Consider the following 18558-nt stretch of genomic DNA (forward strand, 5'->3'; position numbering starts at 1 on the left):
TTTGCATGCAGACTGTAAAATCAAGCATAGATAGGTCATACTGAAGTAGAGTATCAGTTGCAACATTGAAAATTAAGATTTTTTTCTGTGCTAATTTTAAGAGAATATTTTGCTGATGGTGGTATTAATTCATGTTTAGAATGTTTGAAAATGATTATCCTGGGTGCCTTGATGCACTGTATTTGGAAGGTGTCTTTAATAGTCTTCATCAGTGTAGCCATTTCTAGAATTTGTCAGCTATGTTTATACCACACTACTGAGTTTTGTTAACACCAAACTTAACATTCTTTCCTTTAGGGATTGGTGAGTTACTTAAAACCTTCTATTTTGCTTTCTACCTAATAATTTTTTTTAACTCAAGATACCTATTTTTTCTCAACCATTTTTCTCTGGATAAAGTATAAAAGTAATCATATAATTGTGATTCTGATGGAGTCTTTGTTCTATTAACATTTCATTTGGAAACAAATTCAGTGTTTTGTGATGGCATATCACTAAAATATGAAAAAACGCTAAGACCTTGAAAGCTATAGTCTCTTATTTTTGTCTTTAACAAATAGTATTGAAAACTTTTATAGCAAATCTGATTCATTTCTATAGAATATTACCATAGCTAAATGTATACTCTTATTTCTAGAAAGACTTTTTTCTCTGTTCTCCCCCTCTTTTACCTCTTTTAGATAATGGAACATACATAGTAATTGTCAGATTATTAAGATCTATTCTATTTTTGGTTACAAAGGCCAGAGGTGTTCCATGAGAAATCATCTATTTATTGATCTTTCACTAAAAATTAAAAAATAGATTGACAAGCTTGTAAACCATGCATATGGAAGAGTATGAGATATATATATATATATATGTATATATGTATATATTCATACATATATTTTGGGAAATAATTTGAGAATTCTGCTTTTTTTTTAGAGGGTAGGAAACAATGAGAAATTGTTGTGTTTACTCTTAACAAGGAGAATAAACTACTGGGCAACAAATTCATAGTTTATTTTGAACTTATTAGAGCTGAGATTGCAAGGTAAGCAGGTAAACTGAATTCCAAAAAATGATGAGTCCTTCCAGGTAAAATATACAAACTCTTTTATCTTTGGTAGTACTGAGACAGAAGAAGTATCTACTGTAAATGTATGTCAGAAAAATGGCTGCAACTTCAACCAATTATTATATTAGTTAATAGGGTATGGATTCTGCTTAAGATTCCTGGAAAACTCAGACACAGAGTGATATGCAATTGCCACTTCTTTTCTCTGGTGCCTCTAGCAAGGATTTGCTAGAAAGACTGGAGACAGGTCAGGAGATCTAAAAAAGATCCTTTTTCATACATGACATGGTAGGCAGAATAATGACCCTCTAAAGGTGTTTATATTCTAATCCTGGGACTTACATGGTGTGAGAACTTTGCAGATGCAATCAAGGATATGCACCTGGATTATTTCAGTGGCTGTAATTAATAAGCCCTTAAATGTAGAGCCTTTGTCTTAGCTAGAGAGAGACACATAGGGAGAGGAGAGGAGAAAAGCCAAAAGCCATGTATTACAGATGGTTTCTAGGAGCTGGAAATAACAAGAAAATTGATTCTCTCTTTCTGCTTCCAGAAAGAAATGCAGCCCTGCTGACAACTTGATTCTTAGCTGAGTGAATCCTATGTCAGAATTCTGATGTATAAAACTATAAAATCGTGATGTTTAAGTCACTGAATTTGTAATAATTTGTTATAGCAGAAATAGAAATCTAAAGTACATGTGAACATGGTCTGCTTAATTTTGAAGGTGGAACTAAGCACTAGAGAAGTCCACCTGTATTTTAGACCCCATATAAGTGAAAGGTGGTCATGGGCTACTGCTGAGGGACAAGCAAGAGAACTCATGTTCTGAATCCTTCATTGAGCAAAATCTGCCACTGCCAAGTGAAGAGCAGGCAATCCACTGTAGTTTGGACTCTACTCTGACACCAAGCAAAAAGCCCTGGAACTGGAGGAATAAGAAAACTCTACCCCTGGACCTGCAATGACACGTGTTGGAGGTCTGCTGCTACAGAAAGACAGGAAATCCACTCTGGTTCCCACACTGACACTAGGCAGAAGCCATCTGCCACTGAGAAAAGGCACAAAATTTCCCATAATGGACCGTGCGTGGGCACCAGGCAAATGGCATTTGCTGCTACAAGGGAGCCGGTTAACTTCACGATAGTAAGACCTTCCACTGATAAGACATTGATTGGCTGGTCCTTGGGGAGGCCAGGAAGGCCGCCTGCCTTGGATTCCATTACAGACACTAGGTATAAACCATATGTTGCCACTGGGGTGGGAGGAAAGCCACCTTCAACCAGAACTCTACACAGATTAGTGGTATTTTGTTATTGTGGGAGTAGTGAGAACACTTAAGAAAGTCCCCATTTGAGGGAAAAGTACATAGCTGTTGATAGAGGCAGTTGCTGGAGGAGAAAAACACCATGAACTGCACTGAGAAACAAGAACATGGTAAGAAAACCTTCTCTATGGTATGTGGATGGACTCCTGAAGCTGAGCATGAATACCAAAAACTCCTTTGCACTTCAGCCCTTAGTGAACACTGGGGAGTGACATTCTATCTGGAGTACTTTGAATCCAAATGCAAATAACACATGAAATTGCTTCAGTTTCACATATGAATGGCCTGACAGAATAGGAGGCATGTCCATTTCTGCATGATAATATTTACCTCAGAATTTATTGTATATATGTAAACATGCAAATCACTAGCCATTGTTAAGAGAAAACAATGGCTAAGAGGTTAGAATTATCAGTTTTTAAATATACTCAGCAGAGCATGGTGGTACATGCCTGTAATTCTAGTATTGGGGGGTCAGCGCTGAGGCAGGAGGATCTCAATGTTGAGCCTAGCCTGGGCAACTTAGGGGTCCCTATTTAAAAATAAAAACTAAAAAGGTGTGGGATTGTAGCTTAGTGTGAAGGCCCTAGGTTCAACCCTTCATGTACGTGTGCACGTGCATGCACACACATGCATGCACACACATGCATGCACACACAGAGTCATGACTATTGCTAAAAATACAGTGGAAAAAAATTTTGGAGAGATGGGAATTATATGGAAGATTCAAATGAAACACTGGACAGGAAAAACTTGATGTTGGAGATGAATGATCCATTTGCTAGCTTATTAATAGATTGGGCACAGTAGAGACCGAGAATTAATGGTCAGTGAAGGTAAGTTAATAGAAATTACCTGAGCTGAAAACAGGAAAAATGAAAGAAAAGGGAGAGATGGTGAAGGCAGGTTGGAAACACTGACAATACTAATTGTTTTCATGCATTACTGACAGTGATAAAAATGACATAGACTCTTTGGATAACAGTTTTACTTTTTTAAAAATGAAGTTAAGTATACTCCTATGCCTTGCAGTAAAGCCTTGAAACATGGGGATGATAGAGAGCATCTGAAAAATATTTAATACATGCATTATGTCTAGATGCTTAGCTTTAATTTTGCTTCTTTACACTGTATGATGACTTTGATACCTTTTAATAAGTGTCTTTTTTGCTTAAGCCACCAGAATAACTTCTTTTAAAAATTTTTAATGAGTTTATACTGATACTTCCAATTCAGATTTTAATGTCTATTTCTTTTTTTCTCATGCTGGAAATTTTGTTCTCTTAACAGTACATTCATATATTTTTGTGTGTATCTCTGTGTATAGCAGTTTCAAGTTAACAATACTTGGGTTACGTTCTAGTAATATATTTTTACAACAGTTTTAAGATTTCTATTATGATATGTCCTAATGGAGATAAAAGTCAAATTGTGTCTTAAGATCATTTGAAACAATTTCACTCTTTAAACTGTCCATCAAATAGGTTCCTTGTTTTTGATTTTTGCAAGTTAATATTTCATTTTGTAATTTTATTTGTGATTGTTTAATGAATTTTCATGGTACTAGAATAAAAATTTCAAAACAATATATTCAGAGAAACCTAATGTCTTTTCTTTTCATCGGTTTCTTTTCCTATGGATTATAGCTTTTACCTTCTCTTAGATAATATATAGCATTCTACGTTTATTGGTCTGCATTTTGCTTTTTAAAAGTGTAATTGAGAATGACTCCATCACAATACATAGCAGTCCTCTCCATTCCTCTTTACAGTTGAATAGTACTTCATTCATCCCTTCTCTGCAGTTATTCGTTGATTCAGGTAGTAGATGGCTTAGCAAACTTTAACACATTTCATAGTTGCCCATAGTAACACATTTCATAGTTGTGTTATTTGTTTTGTGTGTGTGTGTGTGTCTGTGTGTGTGTGTGTGTGTGTGTGTGGTGGTGATGGTAGGGAAGCTGAGAAGTACTTAAGAGGGACAGTTTTTTTTTTTTTTTGAGAAACAGTAAATTATTTTTCACTGTAGAAGGGGAAGAGATAAACTATAATTTTTTAATAGCACAGTCTCTGTAGGGAATGGGGAATGGGATGTTACCAGGACCTCTGCCTTGGGTCCTGGCCTCCTGTGAGCCACCATGGCACAAGGCAAATTCAAGACAGAAAGGAGACTTAAGAGTGGAGAAGCTGAGTCTTGGATCCTGGTCAGTGCTGCTGATGGCAGCAAAGACAAAGGCCCCCAACGACATCCAGTTTTTATTGAACACAATCGTCGGAAGGAATAGGGAGCCCGGTGTGCTTTGAAGGCATCTGTGAAACACTGCCGAACACCTGGCATGATGGCGCCAGGCAAGGCTGTAAGGGAGGAAGCACTGTTTATCTTGCTTGGATAGAATAAACAGGTACTGGGACCAGGTGAAATTAGCATGCAACCCATCGGGTCAGTGAGAAGTGATAATTCAGGGGAAGAGGTTTTAATTGGGGTCACACAGACCTCAGCTTCATGTAACTCAGCAGAGCCCTGCCACTTAGACCAGGGCCTAGGTTTCCACAGCAGCCATTAAGGGAAGGTCTATACTTGCCCAGTCCACCATCTGACACACCCATGTGAGTCACGTAGAGCTTTGGTCTGACTCCTGACATAAAACAATATAGCCAAATTATGGAAGGCAAGAAGCATGTTCCACTCATAGCCCACTAGTACTGCCCAGGGATGTCTCCTACAAATCTCCAGTAATTTTTTTCTCTGAAATGCTTTAGAATTCTACTTTTTTTGGGGGACACAATTTTAACACATCAATTCTCATATTCTATTGACTAGAACTCAGTCACTTGAACATGCCTAAGTGCACAAGAGGCTAGGAGATGCAGTGTCATGTGTGCTCAGGCAGAGGAGAAGAATTTTGGTGAACTCCATAATATCTGCCACATATTTTATGCCTAATCTTAAATCACTACATCTCCCCTTCACCCCACAGAGAACACACCTGTACTTCCTTGTGAGTAGAAGCCATGGTCCTACATTTAAGGTGTATCAGCTTCAAGTCCAGAGTTTTTGGGTGATAAGCAGTTCTCACTTTTGAATGTAGTTCCTCATGATCTGGAGATAAACTCAGGATGAATGCCCCCCGCTTCATCATCCCCCATCTCCAAGTATAAAAGGGATAATTAGGATCAGAGTAATTGGAAAGAATACCCTCACTCCCATTTTTTTTTTTTTGAATGACAAGCATCTCTTTATTTGCTGACTGCCATTATAAAAACTGCAGCCATGAAAATGAAGCCAGAAGTATATACTTTGTTAGGTTGAAGAAGATGTGGAAAATGCTTTTTCTGTAATGCAAAAAGTTCCCTAAGCCCCATAATAAAATTCTTTTTTTTTTTTTTTTTTTTTTGTACCAGGGATCAAACTCAGGTCCTTGCGCTTGCTAGGCAGGCCCTGAAACCACTGAGCTAAATCCCCGGTCCCCCATAATAAAATTCTTTTGTCAACTTAAAAAAAAAACCTGATTACATTAGCAACAAAACCCACTTCCATTGAGAAGAGAATGGGAGAAAGAACAGTGTGAGCCATAGCAATGATAAAAGCTAAGTAGGCTCTGTGGAACCACTTGGACTGACTTAACATGAAAATTCCTGGTTAGTCTGTGTCTGATCTCAAGGGGGAGCTCCCTTACCCAGCATTCTCTGTGGTTTTGTGCTCTACCCTCTTCATGTTCATTATTATCCTCCTTGCCTATAGCCGAATTGGATTATGGGTAAGATATACTCCTGGAGAAGTTATGTATTTTAAGACTTATCCCCAGTAATACAAATTTGGGAGCCAGAAATCCATTTTGATATTACAGATTTCATTAAGTCATGCACAATACTTGTCATCAAATAAAATATCATCCAAAATTTAGGAAGCTTTAAAAAATATTTGCTTCTAGTTCATTCCATGTTTTTCATATAAACATTTCCACAAAGATTTTCATCACACAAAAGTTTCATGTCCCAATATGCAACCAAAATATATTTTTCTTTACACATTCCATGTCTCTCCCACTTTAGTGGCAGCTATCTTTTTTTTTTTTTTTTTGGTAACTGGGATATATATATACATATATATATATGTATATATATACACATACATATTTTGGTACCAGGGATTGAACTCGGGTCCTTGCGCTTGCATAGCAGGGGGCGAAACCACTGAGCTAAATCCCCGGCCCTATCTGTATATTTTTGCTTTTTTTTTTTTTTTTTTTTGGTACCGGGGATCGAACTCAGGTCCTTGCGCTTGCAAGGCAGGCGATGGAACCATTGAGCTAAATCCCCGATATCTGTATATTTTTATTACCTAAATATCTCTAAACAAGTCTGCCCACTTTCAGTTACAATTTTTGGATTTGTTTGTGTAACCTGCTATCGAAAATAGGACCCCAAAATTAAAATGGCTCAAATACAATATAATGTAGTTTTTTTTTAAAGGCTAAAAAATAAATTTATTTTCTCCCACTTTAGATCATCCTTTTAGTGATACAGGGGGAAGAGATGTAACTCCCTAACCTGCTACATATCCTAAACAGGAGTTTGTGTCCTCTAAAATGGAAGAATAAATTCTAGGACAACTGAAGTTAAGAGTAGGACAAATTTGTTGAGAGAAAGAAAGCTTCTGTCTAAGAGAGACAGAAGTGGGACCAGAAAGTGGGTTGCCTGCTCACCCTGCTTCTCAAAGGTGTTTCATGGGACAAAGCCATGAGGTGAGGTGGGTTCAAAGTGGGACAAAACTATAGTCAACTAGTTAAATTATACGTACAGTCACTTAGGTAATATTGATCCAATGAGAAATCACGAAAGTGGACAGAACTGTGAACAACAAATAAGACTATGACAAGTATAGTTGCTTATGTAATATTGATTAAATGGGGATCCAATGAGGAGGCAAGTCACATAACAAGCATACAAGTAATGAGGAAGGATTTTCGGTAAGGGGTGGGTCAGGGATCTTTCTTGGAAGATCTTGGTCCCCCACCCAGGTGATTGATACCTATTTAGAATATCAGCTACTGCTATTTATCCTACATGGGTGTGGTAGCTTCTCTCCTACAATGCTGGACTTCAATGAATGTGTCTTGATAGTCCTCCATGTTGGTTCCTTGACTGTCTTCCCTGTTGGATCAACTGTCCTCCATGTTGGTTCCTTGAAGGCCAGCCCTGTCTAACTGCCTACAAGATATCTAATTAACTTACTTATGGACAATATCCCCCACCCTGAAGAAGTACCCCTAACTGCTGGGAGGGGGCAAAGAGCAAAGACTGTTCTGGCTACTTCTGGCTGAAGAGGGTCCTAGTTGTGATCAGCAGTCAGAGTTACTCTACAGAGGGTCTATCTAAAGGCCCTCAATAGACACCAGGCATTGTCATCTTGGGTAGTCATGTAGCTTTGAGTCTGGAGGTGACAAAGCCAAAGAAACAGTTAAGAATACATGGGCCAAGTAATAAGGTCATCAGGACTGCTATGAAAATAGCCAACAAGTGTTTCCACCAGGAGGAACCAGTAATAGCCTCCCACAAAGAAGAGAAGGTCCAAGGGACTTCAGAATCTGACATAGAAGTTGTCTTGTAATTTAGCAGTTATGAGCTGTTGGATCCTGGTAAAAGAAGTCTAGCACATTTGTCACTGGTTCCATTTATATGACTGCTTGGAGTTTGTAAGCCTCTAGGCAAGAATAAACAACATTTTAAAGAAATTAGAACATGTATAATCTGAACATGAGCATTAGAATGGAGAGGCAGGTCAGGGAAAGAGTCACACTTAGAAACTGAAATAGTGATTGTCTTAGACTCTTTTATTGATGGAGGTTATGTATAAGTCTGGTATTTTGTCATAAGTCTTTCCAATCTTAGCTGTACGAAGAGAGAGATAATTTGAAGGACAAATTTAGCTAAGAAATTTTAAACTCTAGCTGAACTCTTATAGATTTTACTATAGCTTTCTCTAATGATCCATAACTGTGGTCAGCTACTGGTATAGCTGAAAACCACCAGAAGGGGTCCATGATTGGAGCCCTTTTTTATATGTAGCTTTATTACTCTGTGTTATTTTTATACTTCTTTTGGTCATTCTTTTCTGCTGGGTGTTTAAGACCAAGTTAAAGTGAGAGCTGTGTCAATCAAAATCAACATCTTGCTGTCTATCAAGGTCAGATAAGTCTCCTCAGTCATTACTTTGGAATCATGCATAGAACCTCCCACCTCCTCTGTCAGTGTCAGCCATTAGGATGGGTCATGGCCTTGCTTGGCCATATTGCTTTTGGTGAAAGCATGGGAGGCTTTTCCCTCTTGGTGACCCTCCTTTGGGACATGATACATTTGTCCTCTGGTGTCCAGCAATCTCCTTGCTCAGGAGGTTGTGTGACTTACCAAGGATGTAGGCTCCTGTAGGAAAGGTTCCCTCATGTCTTGGATTCTTTGTTGACCTTGGAGGGCCAGGGCCAAAATATTGGCTGTCCTCTTAGCCCAGTCACCTTTCTAGTTTTGGTCTCCAAACTTTAGTTGTTGAACACCCAGAAGAGAAGATCAGTGATATAAGTATTTCAGTAGGAGCAGTGTGCTTAACTATTATAATTTCATCTGGACATTAAGCACTTTTGAAATATATAGCACAATTAGAGGGCTGTTATTTCTTACCAACCATGGTTGTTTTAGTAATTGAATCCCAGCAGAATGTTAACAGACAACAGTTATACTTTATACAGAGAAACTTAAGATCAACAGCCACATATAGTATTTTAGCATGACTGTCATGATGACATTATCTTTGTGACATGTGTCCATATTAGTGTGGAATAGTCTTTTAGTCAAACACCTCCATCTGATCACAAGACATTAAATGACATAAAGAAAATTCTTATTTAACATACATATTGGCTTATAAATGTACCTTAGAAGTTCATAATGTCTAGCCTCTAATTTTAGTGTGTGACATTGTTTGGCATCTGAGCATCCCTAAGTGTAGTGAAACATATAACATATACATCACATAAATTTTTAAGAAGACTATTATTTGACTGGTTATCTCATACTGGCTTTACATGTACATCTTATCACAAGTAGCTGAAATACAAGAGAAAGACAGATACATGAGTCAAAAAAGATCATTACCATAAAAAATATTTTAGAAGACTTGTACACTGGAAAGGCATAAATGTATATACCATGATATAACAATGAGTATCATAGTTATATGAAATCCTTTTAAAAAAAAAAGAAATCCTTTGTCCCTTAGTTTTGTACTGAGAGCATTTTTTTTTTTTATACTGGAGATTGATCTTGGGACCTTGCACTTGTGAGGCAGGCAGCAGAACCACTGAGATAAGTCCCCATCCCCTGAGAGCATTTTTAATAAAACCTTATTGTTTTCTCACAAAAACTTAGCCATTTGACCCTGACCAATGTGTACATATCACAATAATATGATTAGCAATGTATTTCCCACAAGGCTAAGGAAATTATTGAGGTCCCCTTTGTGGACAAAGGCTAGAATAAATTTTTTTTTCAGGCATCCATTCCTTTATTTACCAAGGGGAGTCCTATCCAGTAGTTTTCTTAAACCCAAGGGTCTTTATTTAATTATCTTAACAAATTTTTGGATGACCTATGAGAGCCAGATCATAACAATTAACAGCAGAGTAGCACTTTACAGATGGCTGTGCTAGGCATCCCAGGGCCACCAGCTGTTCTCACTCTGGTCAGGCCCCTCTTGCAAGATGAGCCCACTAGCTGGACCGTGTCTGGAGAGACCCCTGGAGGGCATCTGTCCCTCGGTCTCCGCTGAAATCATGCTCGACAAAGCCCCCAGATGATCATTGGTTCCAAGCCTGTGCCAATGAAAGTTTTTTGACCAATGAAAGTTTTTCAAGTTATTATACATAGACAACAATATCAACTGTATTTGTAAAACCAGTTTTGACATCATTTGGATCATATGGATCCATTTGGATCATATTTGGATCATCATTGGATCATACCTAGGGAAAGCATGTCTTTAGTGACATTTATCTATAAGCCAACTTGAGTTACAGGCAAACATCTTAAAAATATCCAAAAGGCCAAAAAGAATAAAAAAATCACGAAGCTCAAACAAAACATCGGTATATGTTGTAACAAATTGAACACACACACACATACACACACACAATATGACTTGTTTATAAACCAGAGTGTATTCAGATGTATTTGACCAAGTTGAATTATATAATGCATCATAAAAGAGAATGGAAATTTGCAAAAATTTTAAAACATACAACTTAAAATTAAGACACTTTTGACACAAAAGCCAAAAGAAAGGCCAGAATTTATGAAACAAAAACAAGAACCTATGAAACAAATATCCAGAGCCTATGAAGCAAAAAGACCAAAGTTAGAACTTATGAAAGAAAACTCTTGCCAGTAATCTTGGTGGAAGACCTCCAAAATGATATTGGGGGAAGAGATGTAATTCCCAAATTTGCTAGGTAACCGAAATGTAAGTTTGTGTTCTCTAAAATAAAAAAATGTATTATAGGGACAATGGAGGTTAAGAGTAGGAAAAATTTATTGAGAGAAAGAAAGCTTCTGTCTAAGAGAGATAGAAGGGGGACCAGAAAGTGGTTTGCCCCTGTAGTTTTGATTTTTAGTAATAGTGATGTGTGTCAGTAATCTTTACACAGTTATTCATTGAATTACACTGATCAAAAGTTGGCTGTCTTTACCATGTGGCTTCCAAGATTTGTTTGGTGTCATTTCCATTTTTGGCAACCCAAAGCAGAAAGGCATATGTATATGTTTACAATAAAACCTGTATAACAAAGAAACTGAACAAATTTGAACTTTGTAGATAATGATGAACATAGAAAATTAAGAGGATTTATCCAGATACTATAAAAATTCAGCAGTCTGAGTTATACAAAGTTCAAAAATTGGTAAAATTTAGTTTTAAAGTTCATTACCTTAGTTTTAAATTTTATTTCAGAAGTTTAAATATTGGATGATTTCATTATTATGAGAAGCCCAAGCTATAAATAATTTAAAGAGCAAAATCAAAAGAGAGACAGAAACAGAGAGATAGACTCTGGAGATGGAAAGGGAATGAGAAGGAGGGAGGGAGAGAGTATGGTGTGGAGTGTGGGATGAGGTGAAGGAGAAAAAGTGAGCAAGAGTTGATATTTATATGACCACTTATCCAAAAGGAATATAATTATTATGTATCACAAACATATGCTAATAAAAAATTAAAAATTTATTATGTTGATGGCGTAACTGTAAAGTGAAAAATATTAGTACTTAATGTAGCAATTGGGATAGTAAAGAGGGAGGAGAGGAAGGGAATTAGTACCAATAGGAAGGAATATATGGCAGAATGTCTGAGTAGCTGGCAAATTCTATTTTTTGACAAGATGTGATAACATGGTATAATTTTTTATTTTATGGTGCATTTAGGTTCTATATCCAGGTCATATTTAAACATAAAATAGTTTCAAAATCAGAAAAAATAATTTAGTGGAATATAAAATTAAGCTTAAGGATATTCTTATAGATACCATTGTAGTTTAATTCCTGCTGAATAAAAAGGAAAAGGGAATTATGGTACTAGGAAATCCAAGTTAAAATCTAAAAAAGCCCTTTCAAAAAACTATTTGAAAAAAGGAATAGATTGTGAATCCATACTTTTAGTGCTAATCTTGGTGCAAACCCCTGAATATTTCCTAGACACTTAAAAAACTTTCCAATTTAATTATTTATAACACACCTTTCAAAGAGGCAGAAATTAGTGATTTTCCATGGAATTTCAGTATAGATATCAAATAAGTTGGATAATAATTATATTCATATTGTTACCCCCATAGACAAAATCACAAGCACATATTAAAAATGTGTGTATTGGGCTGGGGATTTAGCTCAGTGGTTTTGCCACCTGCTATGCAGGCACAAAGACCCGAGTTCAATCCCCGGTACCAAAACACACACACACACACACACACACACACAAAAATGTGTGTGTGTGTTTGTGTGACTATGCATATGTACACTTATGACTTGGGCAAAATTTGCTTTGTTCCTTGTTGGAGAACAAAAAACAGAGAGCAAACTAATTTTGTTAAAGTATAATACATATTTAGTGTAATTTTTGTATATATTTGTATATAGGTAGTGCTAATTTTATTACTGTAAAAAAACTCCAGAATTCAATATTTGGGCATGTAAATAAGCAGCTGAGGGAATTTTACTTTCTAATGATGGTATTAAAATATGAAATAAAGATTTTTCCTTTTAAAATTTTTCAAAGATTTAAATTCATTTTAATTATTCATAAAAATATAAAAACTGTACATTAATAGGGTTCTATGTGACATTTGAATGCATTCATACATTGTGAAATGTTTAAATCAGCTTATATATTCTAAAGTAGTTTTCATTTCTTCTTAATGAAAACAAACTTTCTATCTTTTTGAGTGAAATAAAGATAATGTACTGTAGTACTGTATAGATAATATGCACATATCCATATAAAATCTCCCACATGCAAACTAAAAATCCAGAGCTTTGATTTTTGAGATTATTTTTGCCATGATTCTTAGAATGTAGCAAAGGAAAAAAAATAGCAAGAAGATTCATCAAAAGTGTGTTGGTTTTAGCTTAGTCTTGAAGCATGAGGTGAAGGTATTCTTAGAAGCCATGGTAAAGGATATTAGTGTTCTTCTGCCATGGTGAACTCTGCCACTCAGAAAGCTGGACTATGATCATATCTATCATTTAAGTTTCTCTCATTGAGGTGCCATCATTGTCATCATTGTGTATTTCAGTGCTTTATTTTGGAATGATTACATATGTAATTGGAACAATGTTTAAGTAATTTTCTGAAGACTGTTATTGTGACTAGTAAGATACATTAGCAAACAACAAAGGTCAAGTCAACCTTAATTCATTTAGACTTAGAAATTCTGCACATCTTAAATTTAAGGTGCATTGTTTGAACAAATGATTCATAAATGATCTTAAAACTTCTCAGAGGATAACTGTGAGATTTATTTTTTAGTGTAGGTAAAATTCTTCTCATAAGAAAGTTAAAATAAATGAAATATTTTATAAACAAGCACTTATTTCTAAAGAGAGGGTTTTAGGAATCAACGGACAAATAGAAATAAGCCATACATCTATATCACACTTGGGTGATGATGGAGTTTTTAGGCAAGAAGTCTCATTTATAAAATTAAATGGAGAATAAAAGGATTTACTTAAAAATTAAGATATCTTATAGGATAGTGTCACTGTGGTTTATATTTTATTTATTGAAATGCCATTTTGAGATCAAATTCTTGTTACATTTTCCCCTAGTAAGAGTCTGTGGTGAAGATTCAGCAACAGATAAGTTGTTATTTAAGAATAGTCACTCACATCAAATCCTTTTTCAGTTTTTTTCAACTTGGTATATAATTGGTCTACTTGTGATAGAGGGTTATTAAGGTCCCCCATTATAATTGTATTGATGTTTATCTTTTATGTCTATTAGTGTTTGTTTTATGAAGTTGAGTGCACCATTGTTCAGTGCATATATGTTTGTAATTGTTATCTCTTTAACTTAAATAATTCTGTTAGCCACTATGTAATGTCCTTCTATGCCTCACTTGAAGAGATTTGGCTTGAAGTAAACTATCTGAAAATAAGACAGCTATTCCTGCTTGTTTTCAGGTACCTGATGTATGGAATATTGTTCTCCATCCTTTGATTTTTAGTCTATGAATTTCTTTTTAATGTTAAATGTGATTCTTGTATACAACACACTGTTGGATTTTGTTTCTTGTTCCATTCTGCTGCTTTGTGTATTTTGTTTGATTAATTGTTACTCTACAATCTTGAAATCGGGGAAAACTTTTAAATATTGCAATCAATGTTATTAATTTTTAAATTTATGTGCCATGGTTTTGATGTATCTAAGAGATTTGCCTAACGAAAGTTTAAAATCAACTTTTCTCCCATGGTTTCTTCTAAATGTTTTATTGTGTTAGTTCTTACATTTAGGTCAAAGATTAATTTTGATGTAATTTTTGTGTATTTCTTTATATGAAGCCAAAGAGGGTATTATTTCTCTCTTTGTTTTACTGGTGATTGTCCTGAAGCTGAGAGAAATTTTAAAGCAGAGTCTAAGATCAGAGCTAAGCAGAGAATCTGATTTTCTGTGGCAATGTGACTCCAAAATCCTCTCATAAAAACAGTTAACTGTAAACACTTGGAAGGAATAAAATTTGTAACTTGAGACTAATTTAACATCTATCAATCTTAAAAATTTAAGTCATCAAAAATGAATTAACTAGAGAAAGATAAAACTGAACACTTATGAATGAAGTCTTGATTCTGCAATGAAGAACATATGTTAAATAAGAACTAAGAAAATTGCTGATTATTTCAAATATATAATTAATATTTAAATATTAACTAAATATGAGAACAACTTTACCAAAGGTCTAGGCATGAGAGATTTATTTGCAAAATATTAGTGTGCTAAAAAGTGTGAAGGGGAAAGAGCATTATTTAACCTTATACAACTTCCTTGAAGCACATTTTCACTTTGAAGATTACAGGACAATAATTCTCTCCATCCATAAGAGATATGTGCATACATGATTGTGTGTGTGCTTACTTGTGTGCATGCACAGGTATGCTTTTCAGGTTCTAAAAAATAAAGTAATACATAGGTATTACTTATCAGTTACTAGATTTTAAGGAGAATCGGTCTTGGTTTCACAAGTAAGACTTAGCTGCTTTTGTTTACAAAATTTTGGAATTTTTTCTACATGAATCTGACACTAAAAAAGAATCAATAGTGTCAATGATTCTAAATCTAATCAAGCTTAATCAAATGATTTAGATATTCACTGTATTGTCCCTGTTTTTTTTTTTATGGTCCCTGTTTTGAGATCTAAAAATTTACTTTTAGGAAACTAGAGATGACTTACACAAATTATAGAGTGGTAAAACAAGGAAAAACTACATAATACTGAAAGATCATATCTCTTTATTTGCATTCTAGCAAAGTAGAATGCAACTTTTACTCTAACATCAGTTATGAGATATGCTGACCTGTGGCAGGGTATATGAATAAGAGCTAATTTTGGCTCTTTGAAAAAAAACCTGTTTTCTATGAAGGCAGGATTGAATTCAACCATGAGCATACTCTGTTGCTTTCCTACCTAATAGTGGTCACAGGATTTAAAAGAAACAACAGAACTGCCCACCCAGAAGTCAAGGGCACGCGGAGTTCAAAGTCATAATGTTGGAGAAATCAAGACCAGTAACATTAGCACTGGATTTTCTGATTTTTCAGATATGATAAGTGTACTGTGGAGCATTTTGATCTTAGTCTTGGCAGAATTTGCTGTTGGAAATTTTGCCAATGTTTTCATAATACTGGTGAACTATATCGACTGGGTCAGAAAAGAAAAGATCTCCTCAGCTGATTGAATTCTCACTGCTTGGGCTGTCTCCAGGATTGGTTTACTTTGGGTAATAGTAATACATTTGTTTGTAAGTGTGCTTAATCCAGCTTTACAGAGTTATCAAAAAAGTATTATTGAAATTGCCTGGGCAATAACCAACCATTTTAGCACTTGGCTTGGTGCTGGCCTGAGTATATTTTATTTGCTCAAAATAGCCAATTTCTCCAACCTTGTTTTTCTTCAGTTAAAGAGAAGAGTTAAGAGTGTCATTTTAGGGATACTGCTGGGGACTTTGGTGTTATTGCTTCTTCACATTGCAACTATAAATGTAAATAAGACAAGGAGGGTGAAAGAATGTGAAGAAAACATTACTTGGAAGACTGAATTGAGGGATGCTGTAAACATTTCAAATATAACTTTATTTCATCTAGTAATCTTCATACTCTTTTTTACATCCCTGATCTGTTTTCTGCTGTTAATCTACTCCCTTTGGAAACATATCAGGAAGATGCAAGTCTACGGCAATGGATCCCACGACACCAGAACCAAGATGCATGTGAAGGCTTTGAAAACTGTGATCTCCTTTCTCTTGTTATTTGCTGTATACTCTGTGTGTATAATCATGTCCACTTGGCTTCCTGATACATTGCAGAATGAAGCCTTTTTTTCCCAGGTTATTGGGACTTTATATCCTTCATGCCATTCGTGTGTCCTGATTTGGGGAAACAGGAAGCTGAAGCAGGCATTTCTGTCAATTCTTTGGCAGGCAAGGTGCTGGCTGAGAGAATGGAAAAATTCAAATCCATGTCAATAACAGGGACGTGGTGTGACTTGTAGCAGAAACCAAAGTGATGGAATCTGTGACATTTTGTACTTCATACCGATTACTTATCCATAGTGTTTTGAGTGCTTTCTAGAGACATGCCTAGAAAGTTTTTTAGCTAAACGTATTAAAGAAAAGTATGTATGTGTTTGTGTGTTAGTGTGCACATATGGAAAACATAAGAAAAACAGTCAGAATATGCTATGATCATTTTTTTGCAAACCACTTATTTATACAAAAAGATGTACATTTGAGGTATAATTTATGTTTTCCAAAATTATTTCACTTTTGATTACAAATAAACATAAATTGTATTGTAAAACATGCACATAAACATTCAATAAAAACATATTTAGAGTAAATTTAGTACTACCATAAGCAGTACAGAAGAATATTAGATTTAATACAAGTACATGAAAAGCTTAGAGCACGATTATATCTGTAACAGGGATGAAGAAGGGAGATCCATGTTCATGACTTGATTTTAGTGCAGTTTCCATATGCAGTTGCAAAACTCATCTTGCAGCTTTTTTTCTTTCATTTTCCTTTTGTTTTTAGACAGTCTTGGTACACAGTCCAGGCTGGCCTTGAACTCATGATCCTCTCGCTTCTTTCTTCCTCACAGCAGCAGGGTCCTTGGCATGCACCACCATCTCTGGCTCATTTCGTATTCTTTTATTCTTCTTGAAATAAGGACAATGTTTTTTGAAATAGAGATCTGAATTTAAATATTTCATTTTTTCCCCTAAGCCACATTTGGGCCTCTGAATCAACAATCATTTTGTTCATTTCCCACTCTTAAATTTTTTTTTCAACTTAACACATGAAGTCTCTAACCTTTCTGATACCATAAATATGCTCACTGTAAAAATAGTATAGAAATGGTTATACATAATTTCATGAAATTTCTTCAGCCATTAAGTGGTAAACATTAAATGTGCTTCACAGTTACAGGGAATTGTTAAAGATCTAGTTTAGTATAATCTTGTGTAAAATGTGGAAATGAGAGAAAATGTATTGACACAATCATTAGTGGCAGGAGGAAGGAAATGTATAACCCTGTACAATAACTGAATTCTACATAACTAAATTAGCACTTAGAATTATAAAATGTTAGCATTATTATCTAAGACTTAATGTATATCTTCTTGGTAACCAATTTACTTATTTGTGTGTTTATCATACCACTTCTCTGGTACATTATGCACACCACTGAAGCTAAGATAACATGCATCTTGTTTACTCTTTATTCCTAGCACCTAAATACTGGCAATAGACTAGTTATAAAAATGATATTTTATTGAATAAATAAATGGATAAATGAATGAACTATATGAGGACTGGTAAATCAACAAAAATAAAACCTTTGTCAAAATCTTTGGATTGCAAATTGATAATTTGAAATAGGAAGGAAAGGTTCAAAGGAGTAGGGGAAGTTGGAGGGAAAGGGGAAAGGAAAGAAGGGAAAGGAAAAATTATGAGAAAAGAAAAAAAATGGAAGCAAAGTCTATGTAAATAGGGAAGGGTGGAGGGGGTGAAGGGTGCATAGGTAATGGGGAAAAATAAGAACCAAGATACATCATGTACAGGTACAAGCACCCAATGATAAATGTAAATGTATTGTATACCTAAAATGTACCAATAAAAGAAATTAAGCAAAAAAAATCTTCAGATTGCATGGATTTCTTGGGTCTGTTTTCTTGCTGAGTTATAAGCTTATCCATATAGGATCATTTGTCAGAACAAATGACTAGCTATTCCACAATTCCTCAGAGAATGGAGTTGTTACATGTTATTCATTGTCTGACAGGCAGGGAGAATTTTAGATGCTTCCCCTTTGTCCTACTTGCAATAATGACCTACATTTTAGGATGCAATGTGAGAATTTT

At 35.3% G+C, this 18558-nt stretch overlaps 1 protein-coding gene across 1 annotated transcript; it reads left to right on the forward strand.

Annotated features, from left to right (window-relative positions):
* The first annotated feature begins 13576 nt into the window (after nucleotides 1–13576).
* Nucleotides 13577–18322, forward strand: LOC147827511 (taste receptor type 2 member 50-like). The gene is given in 1 exon segment (XM_087214102.1): nucleotides 13577–18322. A coding segment is annotated over 1 exon segment (924 nt). The 5' UTR covers nucleotides 13577–15736; the 3' UTR covers nucleotides 16661–18322.
* The last annotated feature ends 236 nt before the right edge of the window (nucleotides 18323–18558 follow it).

Source organism: Heterocephalus glaber, unplaced genomic scaffold, assembly GCF_053883595.1.
Source record: "Heterocephalus glaber isolate CG9 unplaced genomic scaffold, H.glaber_assembly_v1.0 deba00001444, whole genome shotgun sequence".
Taxonomy (NCBI): Eukaryota; Metazoa; Chordata; class Mammalia; order Rodentia; family Bathyergidae; genus Heterocephalus; species Heterocephalus glaber.